Below are 27,051 nucleotides of genomic sequence, written 5' to 3'. Positions count from 1 at the left end.
CAAATGAAAACGAGAAGGAACGTGTGAGTGGCTTCTGGGGACGCGAATCTACTTATACCCGTACTCAGTCAGTATATAAATTTTTGAGCATATAATTTTTTAGAATTTTAGAATTTAAAAAAAAATTTTACATTTAACATTATTTTGCTACATATGTTATCTACATCTACTATGTATATTCTACATCTAACATGAAGATTCTACATGTACCAATTACCTGTACCTCTGAAAAAAAAAACATTAAAAAATACCAGATTTTAAAAAATTCTTTAAAAAAAAACTAAACTATAAAAAAAAACATAATTCGTTAAAAAATTGTAAACCCCGAAATCTATAAGAAAAATTCATTTTGGGCCACAGCCTAATTGTCGTGTTGACTAGTGTTATCCATGTATCAATAGACTCAATTCAGCATGCTTCTCTCCGTCATGTCCATTGTGACAGCATTAAGTATCCAATTTTCTGTTTTATGTTGATGATGTGTTAAAGTTTTTGATGGACGATGATTCTGGCTGTTATTCGATCCCTCTCAATATATATTCATCGTGTCTCTTACAGCAAGGGATTTTCAATGTTCCTATCTAAATAGTAATTGAAAAGACATTTTTTTTATCCAGCTTTTGAATTATTTTCTAGAGCCATACCTTTATAAATATACCATTTACCTTACCCAATCTACTTAATATTTGATATTGAGTAGATTTTTTAATTATTGCTTAACATATTTCCATTGTTACCTACCATTCAATCTGTAAATCTGAAAGCTTAGTTATAGTATTTACTGTAGTGTTTTCGAAGTAGGTTTTAAATCTGAAAGCTTAGTTATAGTATTTAGTGTAGTGTTTTCGAAGTAGGTTTTATATTTTTTAGCGGCGCAAAGTGTATTCTGACTGATAACGTTCTTGGCGCCTCTTACCGTTCACATGTTTGATTTACTGGGCATTTATAAAGTGAGTATTTATTTAAGTACTAGTTTATTTCGTTTTTTTCCGATTATTCAGCACGTAATTTATTCCCGAATCACAGAACACGCCAGTGTTATAGGCTTTGCAAGTGTAACTGTAGTTAGATTTGATTTCAAACTGTTATATATTTTCTTAAAAGAGTTATATGTACATATATTTAATTTTTTAAGTAAAATACGCATGTGATGTTTCCGTTTGTTGTTTTTCACCTTTAAAAACATTATATTTAAAACTTTATCGTTCTGTTCAAGTTACAAATAGATGGATAATCTCTTAGAGATAGAAACATAATCGATTATTCAGTTAAATCTATAAGCTGTACTGGGAAATTCTATTTTCACTTTAATCTGTTTTTTTTTTCACTTCCAAATTGGGATTCGTATAAATTTTCTAAATTCGCCTTCGCGTACATTTGTAGCTGTCTATTTAGTAGTCGTGTTATCGAACTAGACTAGCCAAAGCAATTCTTGTCCCTTTTTGTGGTGTTCTATAGCTATATTGTAAGAGCAACCATTTATAACTAGGAATTTCCTCTGGGTTCGCTTTATTTTACATATGTTATACACTTTCATATTATTGCATGTACTCGTAATGCAAGGACCACAATATCTATTAAGATAAGTCCATATCGTATCATAGTTATACTGATAAAGAGCTCTCTTCACAAACCAGCTTTCTGTTTAATTAATTTTATTACAAATTTAAATATATTGTTTTTTTTTATTCTCCTAACGCGCTGTCCATGTCAACTGTGCTGCTTTAGTTGGTTTCATCATTGAATATTGAGTTAAAGAAGGGATTAAGACTTTTTACAGCAACGCCTAATAATGAAAATAAAAACCAAATCAAGTATTGATAAAAAGAGCGTGAGTTTTTTGCTCTTACCCTTCCCAGCGGATTGATCCTTTGAATCACGCCATTTACATAGCGACTCCTTCTGTATAACATAGGTATCATATAGCTCACCAATTAGTTCACTCAATAAACCTAAACCAATCAAGAAATAATATATGTATATGTAAATGCTATATGCACATGTATTTTCATACCTCTAGGATGCTCTAAGCTATGCACCAGTAACTGCATAGAATAAAGGCATTCCAATTGATGATCTTCATGCGAGTAGATGTATCGCTGCAAAACTGGTATGCAAAACTTTTGGAAGATTTCGGGCTCAAGTTTGTAGCTGTTCTCCTTGTAGACAATTGCAAAATTACACAACGTTTCAGTCAAGCCTCTAATAAATAGTTTATCAGCCACCAAAATATTGCCCTGAGGGAATCATCAAAAAAGGAATTTTGTTATTATTAAATAACAAGTACTTCAAACAACTACGAGACTTACGTTACTGTAATCGATGATGCAGTCTGCCGTCGCTCCTTCCTTTAGCAAATGTTCTATATGTTCTATCACATTTTTAACGTGCTTCTCTGGTGTCTCCCGCTGCTCAATCACTGGCGACTTCGACTCGTTTTCGACATACTCTAGTCTCTGTCTCAAATGATATATAAATAATTGAAGTTACATCTTTACATTTGTATGTCATTTAGGTGACAAACTTACATTGGTCTCAATGAAATCGATAACTTCGTTGTCAGGCATAAAGTCGGACCAGTGCAGGTTGAACTTGATCCACATGGAACGGGTGAAGTTCGGTCCTACTTCTCGTGTACAATATGTCAAATAGGTTTTGAGGAACTTTTTACCCACGTTTGATGGGCTGTTGTCTTTCAGATAATTGTTCCACAGATCTGATACCGTCAATATTTTCTTTACAATTAGTGGCCCTGCGAAGGAATCGATTAATGACATGTCAGAAATGGAAGTCATGCTTTTGTATTACCGGCAAATTGCAGAATATACAGCCAGAGCTCTGGAATATCAAAAATTAAATCGTTTGCGCACTCGGCAAATTCTTTGTACGCCAGTCTAAAGTGATCCACGGAGATGTAGTTATGTTGTATGAGATGCGCCACGGTAATGGCCAGATACCGTCTGTACTGTTTTCCTACATTCGCCAGATGCAAATAATCGGTTAATATGTAGTACAAGAAACCACAACACATGTCCTCTGGTATCCGCTTCATACACCCAACTACCGTCGGAGTTACACTTTTGGATGCAGCAGCCAGCTCAATCATTTCCGAGACAACCGCCTTGATGAGCTTTATGTCAGCATCACTGGGCTCGCTGAACACGGCCACCGGTGCCACTGATCGATTTATCTGTACGGAAGTTGTATCGGCACTGGTACTAGACGCAGCTGACTGCTGATCGCCACCTCTGTAAAGGCCTCCAACGTTGATAGCAGAACTTCCTAGTGAGCTTTGTGCCTGTTTGTGAATAAAATATTTATACAATTATTTATTAGAGACCAAGCTAATAATTATATGATTCAGTTTGTCTTTCATGGGCCAACTAAAACACTTTAGTTCCGTTTTTTGGAGCCAAAACTTTAAAATCAAAAGTTTTAGCCTGCTGTTCGAGTTTCGCTGACCATGACAACCGATCCGATTAAATTACGTCTGAATCCTTTCCTACTAACAAAGTGGGAAAAATAAACAGGATTTTGTTAGCTACCTTGCCAGTAATTCGAGCTGATGGAGCCTGTTGTGTATATTTTGAGTGACTAGCAGACTTCTGAACTGAAGAGTTCATCAAGCCGCGACCCTGCTGTCCAGCGCGAGAAGACGAATTCTCCCGCGATCCCTGTGATGATCCAGTTCTCGAGTTGATAACTAAAAAATGGGCATTTATTTTGAGCTCAATACCACGATAATGCAAAAACAGTACCTCTATCGCCATAACGATCACGCTCCATAGATCCCTTGTTGTATGATCCCTTGTTTCTGGGGCCACTGCGGTCACGGTCACGATCACGATCCCGTTCGCTGCTGTTCTTATCCACTAGGGATGACAGCACCGCGAAGGGATTGGATGGCGTAGTTGTGGGAGCTGAAGATTGTTTCGCAGCATTGTGATTCCAAATAAATTGTGTGACACCACCCATTTTTTTGTTCTCTAAGTTTTGGCTTAGTTGTAAAGTCTGAAAAGAATCAAAGGCGATAACCAAACTAATTGACGGTGTAACTGGGAAGAAAGGAATGCAATGGTATGCGCATTGGTCCGATTTAGCTATTTATGACCGAGCTACATACATATGCATCAGTATATGAAAATGCGTATGCATATATCTTCATAATAGACTGTTATTTGAAAATGGTTGAGAAGTGACTTTAAATTTAACCTTCTATCTACTGGAGTTTCGATTCTGGCCAAGAACATTTCAATTTCATTTTATACAAAAAAGTTAATTTAAAGCTAAAAGCTTCTTACCAGACCCTCCAGTTTGTTGCTATCAACCGCTTGCGAACGGCTTCCCTTGCTTGTTTGTACGTGCCATGTGTTGTCATCATTGTTTCCATTAGAATGACCAGCACCACTGGATCCACTGCTTCCGCCCCCGTTGTTTTGTTGCTGGTGTCGCAGGTTTCCGTTGTCACCGCGCTGGCTGTGGCTTCCGGAATAGCCGCTGCCAGAGCGAGAGTCTCCGAATCGAGCATTGCTGCGATCGTCTCGCTTACCCGATCCTCCCTGGGACCCAACTGGGGTGGTGCCGGAGAGCGGACCGAAGTATTGCGCCGATAGTTGCTCGTTCTTGGTCTCCTTTTCGATTTGTCCCATTGTCTTGGGTGCCTCGTTACGCGTCGATTGCCATTTGTTCTTGCGCAGATCTATAACGTCTTGGAGCATAAACCGCACGCGGGAGCTCACTTTGGCTCCGTCTTTGTCGCTCTTAGAGGCGATCGCCTGCATCCTGGCTATGGACTTTTCTAACGAATAGCATCGCGACGGATCCTTTGAGCTGACTGGGGTCTGTTCGAACTTAGCTCCGACGGTTGTCAGCAGCTTGCAGAGGCACTCAAGCATATCTTCTGAGTGCGGATTCAGCAGAGTATCAATGCAGGAATATATGATCTTTCCAGTCAGCATGGATATCTTAAAGAGCTCCCCGATAAACCGGACCGTGCCTCCGGAGCGTCTTCGTATTTTCCTCTCTTCTTCCTCCAGAAATGCTTCAAGCTCAGCTTTTTCGTTCAGATCGCTGCATTTCTTGATCTTGTCCACAATTGGCTGCAATTTCTTCTCCTTCGCGGTGCTCTGTGAGACGTTCTGCGTGAACTCCCGCTCCGTTTTGTCCAACAATGCATTCCGGAAGTGTGCCAGATTTGATTTCGTGCCGCTCTCCATACGCTCGTCGCGGGCTTTCACCTCACTTATAAGCCGATGGCATAGCCTGGCATACGAAACCGAGAAGTTTGGTTCGTCGATGGCCTTCTCAAACACCAAGACAATAACCTCGTCCATCTTGTCAGGCGTATCAATCTTCAATTTGATTATTTCCTCGACCAGCGTATCGAACCGCTCGGGGGTAAGCTTGTTCAAAATTCCCCTCACCCGTCGCACCAACTCATCTTTCTCCTGAGTGGCCTTCACGTCAGCGCTGCTTTCAGACTTATTTACGCCTCGTGGACGCCAAGCATTCTCGTTCTGATTCAGTTTTACGTCCTGGTTCAGCGATAGGTTGACATGAATCATACCCTTCATGCTACTTCTACCACCGCCACCCTGCACACCAGACATCGACACCTGCTTGCCAATGAAACCACCTCCTGACTCGCTGTTGCGACCTCCGATCGCACCAACCATCGACTGCACACGCTTGTTGTTGCTGTTGTTGTTGTTGTTGTTGCGGATGAACGACGGCATTAGGTTCGGTTGGGGCAATATCGAAACGTTCTTTACTTCCGGTTGTATACGCGAGGCCTTTGCCTCGCGCAGTTGCAGCAACTGCTCGCGATCGTACTGCTTCTTGCCACTGGGATTGCTTGGCGACCATTGGCCCTCATTGTAATTAATCAACGATGCTAAAACACTCTCTGCGCCTCTGGCTGTGCCAGTGGCTTCTGGTTCCTGTTGCAATTCAATATCTGCTTGCAGTTTAGGATCGGTTATCGACTCAGGCTCCGGCTGAGGCTCAGGCTGCGTGTCTGACTCTGGCTTTGCCTCAGGCTCACGTTCGGGATCTTCTTCCGCGGCAACACTGGACTGCGACTCAAGTGCCAGCTCAGGTAGAGGTGTCGAATCCATTGCACCTTTTAGTAAAATTTCTTTAATCGTTGTTTCTCCTACTGTTTTGGGTGGTCGGGTCTGGGTCTCTGTACAAATCTCTTCTGCTAGTGCCATCGGCGCTTGATCAGTCTCATCGGGGGCACTTTCAAAGGTTTGTTCCGGCTGTGTGTGCTGTACTTCGCCTTGATGGGCCTGGCTTAGATCTAAGCTTTCCTCAGCTGTAGCTTCTGGTATTTCTGTCGATGGGATGAGGGTGTGAATCGTCTTGGCTTCGACACAACCAACCGAAGCGGCATCAATGCGCGCCGTCTCAGACAGTTCAGCAACGTCTACAGACAGATGTGGTGCTGTCTCCGAATGCAGCAACTCGCTTGAAAGGTTATCGGCGGACTGAACAGCATCTGAGGTGACAACAGTAGCAATGTTGGTTTCTTCCGATGCGGCGGCTGGCACTTCCGGTGTGATCTGAGCAAACGGCGGATCCTGTTTACTCTGCTGGGAAATGGATGCAGTCTGATACGATTGGTTTTGTTGGGTAGCGTCCTTGGTAGTGTTGGTTGCAGCGCCTGGTTTTGCAGCTGCATCATCCGCATCAGCTGGATAGAATAAATGACAAAGCAGACATTTGATTTGTTGATTGTGTAAGCTGTGCAAAATTTAAATATAACAAATAACAAATATTAATTCTTAATTTTGATTTCTTTCGTATGTGTATGTCAAAGTAAAAATAATCGCAACTGACAGGAATATATAATATGAAATCAACTGGAATTTCGTTCAAGTATCAACGATTCTTTTCTCCTGTTTATATCAATGTTACTCATGAACTAATATTCTTACTCACACGAAATCATTCTAAAATGCTCAGCGTTGAAAAGAACTCAGCTCGTACTGGAAAACGAATCGTTTTACACGCATACCTTCACATGCTCTGTACGATGGTACGTTCAAAGGTACATACGTGCTGATACTTAGGGAGCTAAGGATACGCTAAAGGAGTTCATTCATTTACTTAGTTTACTTTGAATGAGTCAAGTGTTTAGCTCTCTTTTGCAAATGGATAACAAAAGTCATATAAAATTACATATTTATAACAGAAAATTGGGCTATGGCCTAAATCTTAGAAAAATGATTTATCTCGTGTAACTGTGTTTGTGACTTATCTCCTCCAAAACGGCGCGACCGATTTTCATGAAATTTCTGTCTGCGCTTATATTATCAGGTATTTTTATTACCACCCATTAACTTTACAATAGAATTCCACATTTAAAACCAAAGCCAAACGAAGCACATACGTTTTTACAAATATACTTCATGGGTAGTGAGGACAATCGAGTGTGCGCCAATCGCTTAGATGCACACAATTCGGCAATATCCAAGCGCATAGTTGGAGAGGTGGATGAATTGACAATCACGCTATTGTTATCAATCCTGATAAAAAACCAGATGATGAGCACGTACGTAGATTCAATGCCCCTGTGGGCACGTTGCTGGAATTATAGTTGGCGATCGCACAGCGACTCGAGAAAATGTGATTCAAAGAAGAAATAATAATCTTGAGTTTATCGCCGACAGACACAGATTATATGACGCTCTCCAATATCCAGTAAGTTGTTGGAAGGGACAAGATGGATACTGTATTAATATTAAACGAGAAGGAACGTGTGAGTCGCTTCTGGGGACGCGACTCTACTTATACCCGTACTCAGTCTGTATATACATTTTTGAGCTAATGATTTTTTAGAATTAAAAAAAAAACATTTTACATTTTACATTTTTTTGCTACATCTGTTATCTACATCTACAATGTATATTCCACATCTAACATGTAGATTGTACATGTACCATTTATATTCTACATCTCCTCCGCTAGGGGTTGCTCGCGCACTGAACGCTGCAGAGTGTGCGAGCGAGAAAGAGAATCAGTAGCGTCAGCAGCGCTGGAGAAGGAGAGGGAACCAACAGAAAATTCATTTCTTCATTCTGGCTATAATTATGATCCGATCTGATTCAGATTCGGCAATCTGGTAGATATGGTCATTTTCTACGATACTGCGTTTTTAGTTTTATCGTATCTTTAAAATTGTGCCTGCCACAGATTTTCGTCCTTTATGGGGGCGGAAGGGGGCGGGGCGAAATTTTGAAATACACTTGTAGCAGTGTGATGAGTCTGTAAACCAAATTTGGTTGCTCTAGCTCTTATAGTCTCTGAGATCTAGGCGCTCATCAAGACGGACAGACGGACGGACGGACGGACGGACGGACGGACGGACGGACAGACGGACATGGCTATATCGACTCGTCTATTGATGCTGATCAAGAATATATATACTTTATGGGGTCGGAAACGTTTCCTTCTCTGCGTTACACACATCCACTTTTACCACAAATCTAATATACCCCTTAACTCTTTTTTGAGTACGGGTATAAAAACGATATTCCGCAACAGGAGTCGAAAAAAACAAGAAAGTCAGTTCGATGAATTTTTATGCGTATCGTATAATAATTCGACGCGGTCAGGATAACATTATTCTATGATTTAGTGAGCTATTCCAACAATTTATTGTCGACATGTACGCAAAGATAGAGAGTGACCGACTGAAATTCATACGACATAATCAAAAGGAACTGCGTTCAAAAGAATATATTCACTTGAGAGTCGCTATCAATAATTGCGAACCAGGTGAAATTGGTAACTCTATAATTCTACCATCATCATATCCACCACATATGCAAGAATATATACAGGACGCTGTTTTTCTTTCGGGAGAGCGGACGACCGCGTTTATTTATATCGCTTGCATGTACTATTCTCTACTATTAACAGGACAAAACTAAAATTTAAGTCTTTAATGAGATTTATTACAAAATTACACGTATTCGGTCAAACAAAATGCTGGATGTATTCAGTTGAATGGCAAAAGCGAGGATTACCTCATGCACACATTTTAAATTTGGGAGTTTCATATACGAGACTATGTTTTTTATGGATATGAATAAAATAATACAAATTTAAAACAAAAATTAATTTATAATAAAGAAAAATAAATAACTTTAGAAGACTTGGGGGTTGGCGAACGATCGAAGCGAGGGAGCAGGGGGCTTGCCCCCTAGTATATATATATACATATATATATATGATATATGGATATATGAATCGCAAAGCGTTTTCCAAAAGGTTTCACCAATGAGACGTCGATGAATATCCAATATATCGAAGAAGAAATATTGGTAATGGTGGACAATTATTCGTGATACAAATTAACAACGTAAACATTGACAATCGATGGGTAGTACCATATTCTCATCTGCTGTCACACTAATGTACGAAAGTACAGACGCAGTTTCATATACAAAAAAATATCTGAAATATCTATGCATATCTCCACTTCTGTATAATTGATAAAAACCAATTAAAAGGGATTATGCACAATGTTCATGCATATGTAGAACAAAAATAAAGCTTATCTGTCTTTAAAGTTATTCTAAGTAAAAAATTAAATGTGATTAAAAAAAACATGAATAGCGCAAATTGGAAACCCGTGCAAGTATGCAGTAGGGATCTCCGTGGCTTTTTAATTCAGATTGGATTGAATTGGGTGAGTGCAAGGGCACAAAATAAAACGAGTTTATTTGAATCGTTTTACGAGTATGTCCACTTTGTGCAGTCTTTCACAAAAATTAAAATACCATACCATGCTCGTATAATTATTTTAGGGAGAGGTCCCGGTTGTGGACAGGGGCCTAGTTGTGACCACGCCCACGAAAACTTGGACAGCAAACAGATACTACTGTTCTGAGCATTGGCAGTCATTTTCGTTAACAATCAGCATTTTTCGTGTTAAAAAAAAAAAAAAATAAAGTTACTTGCCGTGTTGTCATCGTAGTGTGTGATCTATCTTCGTTTTTAACCTAAATCTATGCAAATCTATGTTGCAACACTAGGCAAAGCATCACTAAGCGCACCAAGGAAACTACACCTAATCCATCATCTAAGCGCACCAAGGGTCTATCTGACGATGATCAGGACTTCTGTATCATCTGTCTGCACCTTCTGCCAAGAAAATATATCGCCGCAAACTCCAATAAAAGCAATTAGTGGAGTCGTCCGGTGCATTTATAATGCGGTAATATGCATGGCAGCTACTTAACATGCAAACATTGCGATTCTGATAACGATGAGTAATGTTAAAACTTGTCATCTTTATTCTTTATGCCAGTAAGCCTCTTACTTTTAGTTTCTCGGTATTTGTGGAGATTTCATTTCACATTTTTTTTAGTTTCAAGTAGATTTTTTAGGGGTGTCCACAACAGACCCTATATTAATACCCTTACTCGAAGTGTTAAGGGGTATATTAGATTTGTGGTGAAAGTGGATGTGTGCAACGAAGAGAAGAAAAAATTTCCGACTCCATAAAGTATATATATCTTGATCAGCATCGATAGACGAGTCGATATAGCCATGTCTGTCTGTTTGTCTTTCTGTCTGTCCGTCTTGTTTGTCGCCTAGTTCCGGACTCCAGGATTGTTTTCAGGCTCATGTGCTACATCACGCTGCTACAAGTGTTTTTTAAAATTTCGCCCACCCCCTTACCCAAAATTGAAAGTTGTGAGCACCCTTAATTTAATTGTAAGCTTAAATTTATGCTGGATCTGCATTTTTAGTGTGGTCAAAATAATAAGTACACTGGAGTTATTTATAAATTTTTAAGGATTTGATTAGGATTTTGTTGAAGGATTGATGGTTTTTATTGACTCCTTGCATATTAAAGTAAGAGAGTTAAACAAATTTCCTTAAATGGGTCGAAAAAGCATTGTTCTGCTGAAGACATGAAGATTGTCTTGAATCTTAAAAAATAAGGGAAAAGTCTTCGGTAAATTGCGAAAAGTCTTGGACGCTCGGGTTATTTGGATCAGAATGCCTTCAAGGTCAAGGCTTGGTTTACGGAGAGCAAGGTAAACGTTTTGAATTGGCCAAGTCAATCTCCATACTAAATCCCAATATACAATCTATAGGGAGACTTAAAACGTCGCGTTGGCCCAAATACATTTCGAAAATACGAATTGTGGGAATTGGTCCCAAAAACTTGGTATGAGATTCCAGTAGAGACTTGGCGCAAACTTATTGCTGGTATGCCAAAAATAGTTGCCAAAGCTATAGAAAATAATGGTGGCTAAGCATATACTAGGATCGTAGGATAACTAATAAGAAAAAAGTGAAATTTTTTATGTATTATTATTATTGTATTATTATTTATATATGAATAATCGATCACAAACTTTATATTAGTATATATTAGTAAACTAAAAGTCAATTGGTTTTTTTCTATATGTTTGTTAAAAAAGAGTTCCTCTCCACTTAAATATTATGTTGGTGTCGCAATAGTGAGAATTATTGATTTTAATGCCGGTTGGTTGCCATTCATGCAGAATAAAAAAAATAAAAACGATACCCAAATAGAATATGTACATAGAAAGCCTAACAACAAGTTCAGCCTGACCAACAAGATCCGCATATATAAGGTATTACTGGAGCCTGCATGGAGGTATGCCATCCAGGTCTATGGTATCGCAGCGAAAACGAACCTGGACAGGATCAGGGTGTTTCACAACAAGATCTCTGGTGCTGAATGGTATGTCCGTAATAGAGACATCGCCAAAGACATTCGATTTCCCTCAGTCGGTGACGTTATTAACGGTCAACCCACAAGATACCTGACCAAACTAAGGAGCCATCCGAACGTCTTCGCTAGAAGATTGGTAAGAAGCAGAACCAGGCGAAGGTTAAGCCGCATCCATCCTTCCGACTTGGTCACCAGGAACATATAATTTCGCATTGCACAATTTCCGTTGTCGTCCGTTGGTCCCGCATTTAAAATAGTAAATAACGAGAAGGAACGTGTGAGTCGCTTCTAAAGACGCGACTCTACTTATACCCGTACTCAGTCAGTATTTACATTTTTGAGCATATGATTTTTTAGAATTTTAGAATTAAGAAAAAATATTTTACATTTTACATTTTTTTTGCTACATCTGTTATTTACAATGTATAATATACATATAACGTGTAGATTTTACATGTTCCATTTATATTCTAGATCTCCGCTAAAAGGCGGGTTTGCTTGCCCTAGCTCTTATCGTCTCTGAGATCTAGGCGCTCATCGAGACAGACATACAGACAGACAGACAGACAGACATACAGACAGACGGACAGACAGACATGGCTATATCGACTATCGACTATATTAACTCTTTTTTGAGTACGGGCATAAAAATTGTCCCTGACTCTTAACAAAAGTCGCTAATCAACAGTAACAGTACATTAAGTAATTGTACTTTATTATCTGTGATAATTGTTTAAATAAAACTACATAATGAACTAAAAAAATAAAAACAAACCCAAAAAAACATAGGATTCGGATGAAAATTACGATTAAGTAACATATTTTATGTAGATAGGGAAAGACCGATTTATATTTTTCTTACAACGAACAGAAAAGTTTGACTAAACGATGCTTCTAGTCCTTTCACGGCTTATAGATTGTTCCAGCATGTTCATACAGCCATTCATTTGTGTACAATTCTGCATAACCATGAATTAAAATTGGCAGCAAATTGGCAACAACACATCTTCAGCTGCGGGTATACTAAGCAATAATATACAACATTTTATCCGAGGATAAAAGTCGGAAATCTCTGCAAGGGTACACAAATTTCACGTGCTCAAATTCGCCGTGCTTTCATGTAGTGCATTCAAATATGGGATCGGACACGTTTCTTCTGTCTGGTGTATACACAAGCCCGAGTACCAGGCAAAGAGAGATTGATAGACAGATAAAACAATACCATTTTATAACCTCGATTCTCGCAAAGAATTAAATTTCCAAGTGAGTACATTCCACGAGCGCCCATTGGCAAATGCATATTACACATAATAAGGAATACATATACAAATTAAAGGCATAATAATGGATGCCTTAGTATTTAATAATCTACAGAGGGGTGGTTATAGCGTCACCGCAAAAATTAAACTTTATATATACACATGTACATATGCATATAAATAATGCGATTGTGTACATATAATGCGTATATAAATATTTTATTCACTTTTGACGTGCGTTGTCTTAACGACCAACTGTCGCGTTGTTGCCTAGGCGCTATAGATAGACACAAATGATACCGAATCGCACTAACACTCACGCACCCAGACACAGTGATCACATCGAACCAATTCGCTACGAACTGAATTACGAACGGAGCAACAGAGAAAGACGTCCGCCGACCGACTGCCACTAGTCGATGGCAATCTAAAAAGAGAAGGTCTAAAGACACTCGCATCAATTATTATTCGATACGCACAGCGAATGAACATGTGTGCGGAATCGTACTAATGAATGAACTAACCCACACAGAACTGACCAGTAGTGACCATGCCAAAAGTTTTTTATCCCTCGGCAGAACAGTATACAAATCAGTTGGGAAAAATTCTGAATAGAGCCAAACAAAAAAGAAAATATTCTAGGTAACGTGGAACATAGTTCATACGTCGAAAGAGATTTTATTTATTTATTTCTTATATTCTTATCTGTATGTTCGCACTTATTCTTATCCAACGGTGTCCTTTTCCAACTATTGTAAATCTATTTCGTTTATTTCAATTAATTACACTAGTCAACACGATTTTTCCTCAAGGAACAAAACGAACTTTTTCTTAAAGATTTGGGGCTTAGAAATGGTTTGATGGTATTTTTTTTTTTTCTATGGCAGAACTTTTTTTTAAAGAATTTTTGAAAACTGGTATTTTTTTTAAAGCTTTTTTCAGAGGTAGCGCTTGTTTTTTTCACATAACTCTAGTATCTTACGTCTGGTTATAAAGAACTTTGCTATTTAGAAAAGATAATTAAAACAGCTAGAAGTTAAGCCCAAACACTTTGTGATTACAGCTTACCGTCTGGGAAATATAAAGCATTGAAATGCAAAAATGATGATTTTTGTGCGGTATTTTTTACGAAATTTTGACATTAAAAACTCAGGAAAAGTCGAAAAAAAATTATATCTGTATCCTATTTTTTTGTGTATACGTGCATTAATTTGGCGTCGTTCAAGGTAGCGCTCATTAAAATCTATGGGAACTTGGAGCTAAAATTCGTTAACCAAACCTAAAATATGGAAAAAATGAACAAAAAATACCTTTTGGAAGGTTGCGGCCCAACTGCCAATTGGGAACAAAGCAAACGAACAAGGGTTGTACATTTGGTACCTGATCGCGTTCCTTTGTTCCCAATGGGCAGTTGGGCTCGCAACCTTCCAAAAGGTATTTTTTGTTCATTTTTTCCATATTTTAGGTTTGGTTAACGAATTTTAGCTCCAAAGTCTCTCCATAGATTTTAATGAGCGATACCTTGAACGACGCCAAATTAATGCACCTATACACAAAAAAAATAGAGGACACAGGATATAATTTTTTTTCGACTTTTCCTGAGTTTTTAATGTCAAAATTTCGTAAAAAATACCGCACAAAAATCATCATTTTTACATTTCAATGCTTTATATTTCCCAGACGGTAAGCTGAAATCAGAAAGTGTTTGGGCTTAACTTCTAGCTGTTTTAATTATCTTTTCAAAATAGCAAAGTTCTTTACAGCCAGACGTAAGATACTAGACTTATGTGAAAAAAACAAGCGCTACCTCTGAAAAAAGCTTCAAAAAATACCAGACTTCAAAAATTCTTAAAAAAAAAAAGTTCTGCCATAGAAAAAAAACCATAATTCTTTAAAAAATTTTAAATCTCCATATCTATCAGAAAAAGTAGGTTTGGATCCTTGAGGAAAAAAAAAGGTTCGATTTTGTCGAGTAGTGTTATATAATTGCATTTTTGAATTTAAGTTTCTGGCTTTATAAGGACCCAAAGGTCATTTGCATTAAAAAGTTTGGAAGTGTCTGGGATAAACCTTCATGAAACTTATTCGCGTTTAATATCGAATAACGATAAACGAGAAATTCATCTCAAGAAAAGACAGAACATTTGCGTGGTATGATTTTCTAACATATTGGATGTGGAATTTTAGGCCAATAATGATTAGATCAGCTTAGCTAAGAATTCTTAGTGATGATACCTTATGCATTGCCAATGTAAAAAACAGGTAGCACGAGTTACATTGTAGTCCTCCTTCGTTACAGGACCAATTTCGTGAAGGTCGTTTAACATCAGTTGTTGTGCCACAAAATATCGATGATGTGCGCGATATTATTGCCGTGAGATTGAGGTATCCTTGGGCATTATCATGACGTCAATCAATAGGACTTTCCTTGAACACTTCTTGGTAAAAGGGTGTGTTTGCGCTGCATCACACTCAAAAAATCGTCCAAAGAGAAAAAAGTACACAAAAATACGATCATGGTTGTTCAAAAGCTGAGTAGTACATCTACACAACTGAAGAATCATGGATATATAAATTTGAGCCCGAAAAAAAATCAGTATGGTATGGATGTTTTAAAGCGAGCCAAAATGCCAAATAAATTTTCGCAACGAGCCATTCCAAATCAACTAGTCGCCTGTTTTGTCGGAAACTGGTAAACAACAACTGGATACTGGTAAATAATCATTTTTTGTTCACAAGTTTTTGCAGTATTAACAAAACCAACCTTAAAATATGGATTGTTTTTTACTACGAAAATCTGAGCTCTTAAACATCGTACCGTTAAACAGATGTATTGAGCACCCAAAACATTAAACCAAAGAGTCATTTGTCTTTAAGTATCCGCACATCTAATAAGATCTTTTTGTTCCCAGATATACGACAAAATTGAGTGGTCAACGATTTTCGACGCCGAAAGAGGCTGTTCAAGCCTTCTGGCTGCCGAAAGTGCTGCGAAACAAGGTTTAAATGTTTCAAAATGGGTTTTTATCTAGATATTATTTAAAATAAATAAAACCATTTATAACCACCAAAACAAATAGAAAGAGAGAGGAACAACAACCGCTAGTTATGCTTTAATGTTAAAATCTCGCTCTCCTCCGGTATTGGTCGTGGTACAATTTTTAAACAGACTTGATCTAGCACTTCGAATCTCTGAGAACTAGGCGTCAAACAAGACCGACAAGAGAAAACAACACATAAAGGCATCGACTAAAAACTGACTGCATAAAATTTCTGGTCGATTGGCTCCCAAGGCTTTGGGTGTGGGAGCTGATAACTTCGGCGGGGCATTCGGCTCTGATGTCGTCATGTTATGCTAATGACATGACGCGAACCAAACTTGAGAGAAACCTAGCTGTCTAGCCGTCTTTGTGTAAGAAAAAAATATATGATTGTATTCTGTATATTGTATGATTAGTGGTTGAACTATGATATTAGGTATATTAAGTAGGTCTGCGAATAGGTGGTAAAGTATTTTTCATCTTCATATCACCACCCATTAACTTTTAATCGCGATTTTAGTGTTTTCGGATCAAGTAATGCTATATTTGTTAGCGTGTTTATGATATATATATATATGTCTGTTTTTTAACCTCTCCCAGTGCGTTTTGTATCATCATCTAATATTGGCCAATTTTGTGTGTTATAAAGTAAACAATGTCAGAAAGAAGTAAGTGGGCTTAGATAGACCGTCTAACAAATAATCCAACATTCATGCGACATCAAAAGAGTTACGAAATGAACAAAATCAACAAAGACATTTGGAGCGGAGAAATTTGTGCAGGTATGTGTTTCTCTGACAATATCAGAGAAAATGACCGACAATGAATGACAACAAGTACATGGGGCATTTACATCCGGTTCGTTTCTTAGTCTCCCATTCATACACGAGCCAGATATCGAAGAATTCTCTGCTCATCAGAAAGTGTCGGTTGGTGCTATGGACAAGGAATGTCTCCATTGTCACGCGCATCAGGAAAAGTGCAACTACCTCAAATTGAAACACCACCGGAACCATTGAACTGCTTTTTCATCAGCACGGATTCAAATTGAAACATCTTCCTGAAGTCCATTCGCAAATTCCAAATGCTTCCAAATTACAGCGTTCGGAACAACAGAAATAGTCAACAATACTGCGGAAAATGGTCTACAATACAATTCCACATTTAACGAGAAGGAACGTGTGAGTCGCTTCTGGGGACGCGGCTCTACTTATACCCGTACTCAGTCAGTATATACATTTCTGAACATATGATTTTTTAGAATTTTAGAATTAAAAAAAAATTTTACATTTTACATACATACATAGCAAAAATTCTACATATGTTCTACATCTACTATGTATATTCTACATATAACATGTAGATACTACATGTACCATTTAGATTCTACATCTCCTCCGCTAGGGGTTGCTCGCGCACTGAACGCGGCAGAGTGCGCGAGCGAGAAAGAGAATGAGTAGCGGGTCCTTGCTGAAGTAGGCGGGGGAACCAACAGAAAATTAATTTCTTCATTCTGGCTATAATTATGATCCGATATGATTCAGATTCGGCAATCTGGTAGATATGGGCATTCTCTACGATACTGCGATACTTTTTAGTTTTATCGTATCTTTAAAATTGTGCCTGCCACAGATTTTCGTCCTTTGTCGGGGCGGAAGGGGGCGAGGCGAAATTTTGAAATACACTTGTAGCAGTGTGATGTCACATGAGTCCGGAAACCAAATTTGGTTTCTCTAGCTCTTATAGTCTCTGAGATCTAGGCGCTCATGGGTGGTGAGGACATAATTGGCTGACTCGAAAATTTCGTAGTTTTGCGTTGCAGCCCACTCACATTGTGAGTCGATGTGGTGACCAGACTCTACTTTTATACCCGTACTTAGTCAGTATATATGGGAACTTATGTGGAATTTTTAAATATTTTATTTTGTTCTACATCTGTCATCTCCACCTACTTCTTAGTTCTACATCTCCTCGGCCAGAGGTCGAACGAGAAGGAACGTGTGAGTCGCTTCTGGGGACGCGACTCTACTTATACCCGTACTCAGTCAGTCTATACATTTTTGAGCTTGTGATTTTTAAGAATTTTAGAAAAAAAAAAAATTTTACATTTTACATTTTTTTGCTATATATGATATCTACATCTACATATACAATGTATATTCTACATCTAACATGTAGATTTTACATGTTCCAATTAGATTCTACATCTCCTCCGCTAGGGGTTGCTCGCGCACTGAACGCGGCAGAATGTGCGGAGCATTTATCATCTCATCTCGGGGCCTTAGAAAAATGGCTAGCAGACTGGCGCATACACGTAAACGAGCATATCACCTTTACCCGAAACAGACAAAGTTGCCCTCCATTATATCTGAACAACATCAAAATTTCACAAACGCCGAAGTAGCATACCTTGGTGTTCATCTGGATAGAAGGCTTACTTGGCGTTAACACATCGAAGCGAAGGTAAATCTACTTAAATTTAAAGCTAGTGATCTACATTGGCTAGTAAATACCCGTTCACCACTAAAACTGGAGTACAAAGTACTTTTTTACAATGCAGTTCTCAGACCCATCTGGACTTACGGCTCCGAGCTATGGGGAAATGTTGCTTTAGTAATTGAGAAATAGTCCAGAGCGCTCAATCGAAGATTCTAAGAACTATTACTGGGGCACTATGGCTCATACGGAATGAAAAAATTCATGAAGACTTAAATGTAGGATCAGTTAAAGCTGAAATAGCCAAGGTGAAAGCTAAGTATAAGGTCAAGCTTCAGGCCCATCCTAATAGACTTGCGCAGTCTTTATCTTGGCACACTAGCCATGCACGACTCCGGCGAAGAGACATCCCCACCCAGCAATAATACTGAGTTAGGGACGTACTCTAAATTATTAAGTGTAATTAATAAAAGAAATGTATTAGATTAAGATTTGCATACTTGTCGTCAGTCTCCAATAGGGAAACTTTTATAAATAAAATACCGAAAAAAAATATATTTAAAAAGTTTCAATCGGAAACCGCCGGAATATGCTGCGCTGGTGGTAGGGTGAAATTGCCCTTCTTGACTCATCCGCCAATCAAAGAATTTCCTAGCGAATACACAAACATATAACGGATGCTTTCAATTAACGTGATTTGGAGCCGAAGTTGTTGTTCAACCCGTTCAGTTTCGTTACAGTCCGAGTTAAAATGTAATGGTGTCATCTTACAAATTAACAATTCTCCGTTTTTTCCGAAATAGCTTCCAAACATTTAGATTCAAGAGCAAATTCACCATCTAGCGGGAGTTTTGTTACCACCACCAAACGAAGTTCATAAGTTCCTTCAGATCTATTTCGTTGGTGATTCGGCAATTCAACTAGATAAGCTTTGTGAAATTTTTACTGCGATTAAACATACAATTATAGAAAAATTGCAAATTCTTATGCATGAGCATACTCAATTGGTCAGATTGTTCAAAACGAAGAGAACAAGAGAGAATACAACTAGTGTTTGAAAACTGACAGTCGAAGTAGCAAAATTTGTGCTGCTGTTGCTTACGCTTTGTGATTAGTGGCACATTTGGCCCCATTCTGACAACCACAAAATTGCTATCAGAGCAGACAAAATACCGCTGAAGTCCATGCAGGACGAGACAGGTTTGTTTACATGTCATCACTTCGTTTTCATTTTTCAACTAAGTTCTAAAACTATATTTCGGGAGAAGAATCGAATAGAAACGTCAGCTAAAATTGTATGCGTACCGATTTATGATTTGGCAAGATGTTGACAATCATCTGTTGAGATATCGCCGGTTGTTGCAACAGTACTGCGTCGACATGTACGTAAAGGTCGAAACGGAACGTCTCAATTTCATTCGCTTCAATCAGTCTAAGCTACGTTCAGAAGAGTATATCCTCTTGCGTGACGCCAAGCAAATTGTTGGAAGTTTGTGGGACAAATCTCGAATTTCTCAGTTATTTGCACGTTGGCAAACCGTATTCGCTGTTTTCGCGAGAAAATATTGTGATAATATTTCTCTCAGCTGATTTCGATTCCATTCAAATAAATCATATTGAAATTGGAACTATCTGTGTTTTATTATCACTCTGAGGGCGTTCGTTCTATTGGGGCCAAATGTGCCACCAATCACGAAGCGTTAGCAACAGCAGCACAACTTTTATTACTTCGACTGTCAGTTTTCAAACACTGGTTGTATTCTTTCTTGTTTTCTTCGTTATTTGGCTGTCTGTTGTTCTGTTCGTCTGCCTAACTATCTAAGTTGTAAGTCGATGAACCACCTCTTACAATCATTACAGAAAACCCGAGACATATGTACATGTATACATTTGTACAAATTGAATATACCTCTACGCAAAAAACACTCTACTTTAAGAGAACATTAGAACATCCCTAGAACATTAATGGTAAATCATTGCGTTACGGCAAGCGAATAAAAAACAAAATACATTTCCTCTCCATGACGAGCGTAGCTTTTTTGTTGTTGTTGTTGGACGGCTCCCGAGGTTGATAAGACTGCCCACCGCGGGTCTGGAGCTAGAGCTACGAAATGATGGGATTTTCTTTTTTTTTTTTGTATTGTATGTCTAATTTCCACTAAAATCATTGTGATAATATTAATTTTGTTTACTTACAGTTGGTAGAAACAGGGGACTCAGAGACGTTTTTAGGAGAGACTATGGGGATTCTAAAAAAGGTAATTGTTATTGGAATCATATTTTAGGTGAATCTAGTTAATTTCATGGACGTACTTTTTGCTTCTTCCTTTTTGAGGCGTTGGCAATATTTCAACAGACGGTGCATCAGACATGGCGGATACGATTGGGGTCTGGCCCACAATCTCTTGGCGTTGTATGGGCAATTGCTCTAAAAAGGAAAAGAGAGCAACAATTAAAATTAAGTATATGAGTAACGCATAACGCATTCTCACCCATAGTATAAGGAACATTGATCCTCGAGTCGGGGTTGCCTGTCTGCAGTGTTAAGTTATTGGAAATATTTATACCAACAGAATCCTGCGTTGGAATACAAATGGGAGTTTCGGACAGAACGACAGGAGCAGTCACCGTTGCTGAAGATCCTTGCTCCGGAAAGTCATTGTCCGCAGTCGAGTTGCTCTGTTATAGCAACAAATTTAAACAACAATGTAAGAGATTCAATTCAATCAATCATCATCGGCAATTTTACTTGCCTTATCGAAATCGTCCAATATATTTTTCTTAGTGGCTGGATCGATGATTTGCAAACGATGCTGGTGTCGACGTCTACTCGCTGGCTGCGGCTGAACTGATTGAGGTTGCACGCTTGTCGGCATCACCATTGGAGCTACACCAACCTGGCCCACACCACTGCCAGGACCAGCCACACCGATGACAGTATTTGCTCCTTGTTGGACAGTGCTTGTGAGCAGCTGCAGCTGGGTCGAGGCGGCCCCGGGACCAGCCAGCGGCCCATTGGGTCCGGACTGTACCGGTTGCATTGTGTTGCCCACATTTGTATTGACTGTCACGGCGCTACGGGTATGCGGCGGCGGTTGCTGCTGGAGCGTCTGCACATACTGGTACTGGTAGTAGGGCATTGGAGCATGCGCATATTGAAGGTGAGAAGTTGGAAATGTTTGCTGTCGCGGGTTGTATTGAGTGAACGGTTGCAGCACCATATTCTGGTGAAACATAGGTTGTACATGGACGTGACGGGTTCCTCCGGCGCCACCGCCACGCGGAGCATTAGATGTCGGGGGTGGTCCTCGAAATATGCCGCTTTGTTGATTTGAACGGGCGTTTCCTGAACTGTTGTTTCCCGTTGACACGTACTGAAATTGAGTGTGTAAAATAAGTCAATACAAATATCATGCTTTGTGCTGGGTTCTGGCAAGAAATAAAAATATAAATGGAAATTTTTAAATTTAAAATCAATTTTTTCGTATTATCTACTATCCACTATCCGTGCATTGGAGCACTTAAAATTATCCTTTTTTTATTGTTTTTTTCAATAATCATATTTTTTATCTTTAGATATTATTATTTAATAATTATAATAATAATTGCAGCTTTAACATGGCCCTAATTTTTGTATTTTTTTGAGTTCGGAAGTGTTTTATTTGCAGGTATGAATGCATCAATGTTTTTTTTACGGAACATTGCGGAGTAGTGTACATATTAAAACACCTTTGCTTTGTTTAGTCAGTTAGAATCAGAGTCTCATATTTCTCATTATATCGAATCGCTCGCCCAAACCGAACTGAACGAAACAGGTATAGGATATTCTACTGTGCAGAACCGAAAATTTCGGTTTTTTTTCGCTCACTCTCTATTTTATTTTCTGGTAGAGAAAATGAAAAGGCAAGGCACAAATTTGCTGCTTTTTGCTTTTCCTTCTTCCTAAAAATTTTTTTTTTGTGTGTGTGTGTAGACAACAGGGACGATGCCTGCTCGCAGGGGTTTGAATCTGAGTGAAGCAATGGTCGAAATCATTGAAGAGGCATGAGTATACTTAGCTGTGATTTTATGAATACAATGGATTCATGCAGGGCTTTAGTATATCTATGTTTCTATATATAAAATCGGAATTGGATTGAGCCCTAGAACCAACTCTCACGAATTTTGTGGTTTGTCAAATTGGGAATAGTTGTGGAGTAAATTAAAGGACCCCGGATGAAGGCACCATACAAATGAAAAGTCGTAAAGCAAATAAAGAAGGCTAGTTTATGGGGGAGATAAATTTTAAAGAAGAGACCAGTGAGAACAGAAACGAACAGGCGACACACATCGATGCCCCTAAGAGGTCTTGCAGTTAAGCAATAATACACACAACGTTTAGTTCAACTGAAGAAAATATTGTATGCTTGGTGTGGTTTCAGAATAAATAATAAGTTCATAAGTGGAAGACACAAGGCGATTGAACGCCTAGTGTGCTTTTCCGATGGATTACCTCTGCCGATGCTGTTTGGAAGCTATTGTTTGACAGCAGATTGCTGTTTTTGAAATCGAACTTCCTATTAGTATCAATACAACTGACGCCTACGCCGACACCAACAAGATTCTTTTCGTGCATATACGTCCCTGCGGTTGCACCAATAGCGACACCCATGGTGCTTCCAGTACTGGAACCATTTCCCACTCCGGCGGGAGAGTTGTTGCCAGCCGCTACTGTACCGCTGCCGACGCAGTTTCCATTTTTATTCATGTCCGGAACGCTCATGAATCGAAGGTTCCCATCAAGGCTGGCGCCAGGTAACGCCCGGTGGCTTGATATATTGTAAATAGCGGCCGAATTCAATTCCCCCGGATTCAATGGACAGCTGTTTACAGTCATTATGCTAGCGCCGTTGCACAGTACAGTAGACTGTTGGGATCCTGCTGGTCCTGGGCCTGCTCCAGCCATGGGCCTATTCACAACGTTAGCGTAGCTTTGTTGCTGCTGCTGCTGTTGCTGCTGCGTATGCTGGAGGTGGTGGGACTGCTGCTGCTGGTGCGTCAGGTGGCTTGACTGGTGAGTGCTCGGCGTTGAAGTCTTAAGTATTGAAACCACATTGTAAGCCTTGCTTATCGGATACTGTGGCTGTGACGCCGTGTGGCTATGCTGCTGCTGTTGCAGGGACTGCTGAAGAGGCTGTGGCTTTGTGGGCGGCACCTGTGGAGCATACTTTTTGGACTTTTTATTGGCTGGCAATATCTACAACAGATCACAAGAGTTGAGATGTTTTTCTGGTCTATGAAATTATAACCAAATTGAATTATCTTTTTTCAAAAAAGGTCGAAAGTTAGTAAAGTAACGAAATCCATAAAGGAACATTTACAAAATATCAACTTAAAATAATGACAAGAAAGTCGACCATTCCGACTATAAGATACCCGTTATTCCGATTTGGTTTCATTGTTGAACCGACTATTTTAAGTTGAAACATTCTTCAAACCACGTTTGGAGCGCTGAAAAGCTCTTTATATTTTCATTTCAGACCACAAAGGTATTTAATTAGAGAAGGAAGCCTAGTCAAACACACAAAAAACGAGAAGGAACGTGTGAGTCGCTTCTGGGGACGCGATTCTACTTATACCCGTACTCAGTCAGTATATACATTTTTGGCCAAAATTTTTTAGAATTTTAGAATTTTAAAAAAATGATACATTTTACATTTTTTTGCTACATCTGTTATCTACATCTACAATGTATATTTTACATCTAACATGTAGATTATAGATGTACCATTTATATTCTACATCTCCTCCGCTAGGGGTTGATCGCGTTTTATCGTATCTTTAAAATTGTGCATGCCACAGATTTTCGTCCTTTGTGGGGGCGGAAGGGGGCGGGGCGAAATTTTGAAATACACTTGTATCAGTGTGATATCACATGAGTCTGGAAACCAAATTTGGTTGCCCTAGCTATTATAGTCTCTGAGATCTAGGCGCTCAACAAGACGGACAGACAGACAGACAGTCGGACAGACAGACAATCGGACAGACAGACATGGCTATATCGACTTGGCTAATGATGCTGATCAAGAATACATATACTTTATGGGGTCGGAAACGTTTCCTTCTCTGCGTTGCACACATCCACTTTTACCACAAATCTAATATACCCCTTAACCCTTTTTGAGTACGGGTATAATTACATGTATTCCATACTATTCTTTCAAATATATCTACAGCCGCGGTCAAAATAAAGGTTTCCACCATATACTGTAATACATACATGTGTATTTAGAAGCAGTGGGCAACAATAAACAAAACAGACCTTTTACCACGACATTTACATAAATTGTACATGTCCAACCGAGTCTAGGTCTCAGTGCTCAGCGCAGCATTTGTTATTGGATTCGGGCACATGGAATAGATTACCAGCTGCGTCCTTGGATCAGTTTTTTTAAGCAGCATCCCTAAGTGTTAAATCATTGTTCCAAGATGACAATTTTTAACATTCCTTCAACATTAACCAATAATTGCAATAATCTTTGCCTAAAGGCCAGTCCATATAATACAAACTACAGTTAGCATCTGCTGATCCATGGATCCAGCACGAGGTCTGTGTATGGTATGTGCTATCTTCATTGACTTGGACTAGACATAATATCTACCATCAATGAAATGATTTTCATCAAGATTTGATCCATTCATTCCTCTGTTAAAGCTGAGGACGTGTTTATAGCTCCTTAGTGCTAATATTTTGACCTCAACTGTATGTCAAGAGAACTTGGCTTGACTGATTTTGTACTCATAATGATCCATGCAAGATGCATGCATGTGTCGGCTAAAAATTAATCTGAGCTGTGGAAGTTCCACCAAATTGTAAGAAGTTTAGATTCCCCAGTTTACTATGCACTATGATCTGTCCGAAAACATAGATTTTTAACAGAACAGAGAAAGCGAATCCAGATAGAGTGACTTGGCTTGCCATCCTGCTAACAGGTTTAAATAAATAAATAAAGTTCAGACTTCTGTTATAAAATAATAAACTTCCTTTCTAAAAAAAATAAAATATGAATAATAATAAATAATGCTTTTCTGCTTGAGCTAGTACTAGTTCAGAGACATTTCCACCAGGGAAACATCCAAATCAAAATCGCAGGTAAACAAAAAGAGAACAAATATTCGACTGATCCGAATTTTCTAAACACTTATTACTGGCAGATAAGATCCATGGCAATAGATAAATATTTTTAGCTATCAAATATTATACAAAACACATTAATATGTAAATTTCAGCTTAGCTACAACTTTAAATTTTGCGTCGGACGTCCATTAAAACAAAATATCTACAGTTACGATAGCATTTTAGCTAAATAATATATATTAATATGGTATAGTATAAACAAAGCTTCTCCGTCATCTTCAAGATTCTAGTGAGTCAAGAGAGTGCGAATTTTGCCATATTGTGCATCAGTCAACGTTATTTAAATTCAATGTTGGATATATGCAAGCTGGAAATGGAATTCCTTGTAGCCAGCCAGCAGTCTACATCTACCGCAGTAAAGTGTGTTTGTGGGTCTGCTTGAGGTTTCACTTACCATATTTTGTGCTGAATGAGGCTGCATGGCTTTAGCTATATCGGATTGTGGTGATATATTTGGCGTAGCTTGTTGCATTACGAATAATCCTAGAAGTGTGATTGTATCTGAAATCGCCAAACGGTAAATCTAGCCGCTATACTGACGATTTCTGTGGCGATCTCGGGCCCACTGCAATGTGTCGTCACACAATCATCTGACTCTGGGAGAGTTATATGTATATGCTATATGAGTTAAACCAATTTAATTTATTAATGCTGCTTAGCTGTATCCTTCTTACCTGTAAATGAATCAAGCTATTACTCCCAGAAATGTTTGATCTGAAAGTTACAAAAAAATATCAAATTTACTTTACATATAAGTACCAAGTTCAGACATATTTGTACATACATGTGTACGTATGTGCACACACTTATATATATATACATATATATATATATATATATATATATGTGTTTCTGTTTGAGCCTAACTAAATCCACTTTTATATGTTCAAAAGCACATCCATATACATATATATGTATGCACAAATAGTTAAATTCACTTAAATTCTTTTCTAAAATCTTTACAACGTTTCGCCTCTAAATATTTGCCGACGTTGCCGTTTGCTGATGAGACGCACGGCGATGAGCATGAATGAGAGCTGAACCTCTTACAAAGCACCCTATTTAACAAAAAAAAACGTGTATCTGCCATTAATAGTATATTTCATTTTAAAAAGTAAAATACTTTTAAAAAAATTTCACACTGCCGATATATACATTAACAGTATGTTTTCAAATACCCGAAAACGTCGACTTGGCTTAAAATGTCATGTAATTTTAGTTGGAAAGTCCTTTGATTTACCTGGAGCATAAGTACGTTCCGTAACGAAGCAATTATATACAAAAATCAAAAGACTCCACCCAAAGTGTATTATTGAACAGCAACAAACTAAATTCTATTTCTAGTTGTTTTTATAATCCAAAATCTACTTTTTTTTATTAATTTCCACATGCAATGTGTTCTGTTCAGTGTGACCG

At 38.5% G+C, this 27,051-nt stretch overlaps 1 protein-coding gene across 6 annotated transcripts; it reads right to left on the bottom strand.

Moving 5' to 3' along the window:
- Positions 1–1,153: 1,153 nt before the first annotated feature.
- Positions 1,154–27,051, bottom strand: LOC111070741 (eukaryotic translation initiation factor 4 gamma 3). Of its 6 annotated transcripts, none has more exons than XM_022361537.2 (17): positions 26,876–27,051; positions 26,310–26,349; positions 26,030–26,253; positions 22,951–23,694; positions 21,212–21,832; positions 20,951–21,137; positions 20,772–20,886; positions 20,655–20,707; positions 4,302–6,694; positions 3,759–4,011; positions 3,546–3,703; positions 2,809–3,298; positions 2,529–2,752; positions 2,310–2,456; positions 2,015–2,237; positions 1,851–1,952; positions 1,154–1,786 (listed from the first exon to the last, which is right to left on the bottom strand). In XM_022361537.2, exons 3-17 carry the CDS (start codon positions 26,105–26,107, stop codon positions 1,725–1,727), a joined length of 5,850 nt encoding a protein of 1,949 aa, XP_022217229.1. In that variant the 5' UTR covers positions 26,108–26,253; positions 26,310–26,349; positions 26,876–27,051; the 3' UTR covers positions 1,154–1,724. The 6 variants fall into 6 exon arrangements, with proteins under 6 accessions (XP_022217229.1, XP_022217231.1, XP_022217232.1 ...); XM_022361539.2 differs by having other exon boundaries at positions 22,951–23,664; XM_022361540.2 differs by having other exon boundaries at positions 22,951–23,652.

This window comes from Drosophila obscura, unplaced genomic scaffold (assembly GCF_018151105.1).
Source record: "Drosophila obscura isolate BZ-5 IFL unplaced genomic scaffold, ASM1815110v1 contig_187, whole genome shotgun sequence".
Classification (NCBI taxonomy): Eukaryota; Metazoa; Arthropoda; class Insecta; order Diptera; family Drosophilidae; genus Drosophila; species Drosophila obscura.
Note: the sequence above shows the minus strand (reverse complement) of the source record. Positions and strands in the feature narration are given on the sequence as shown.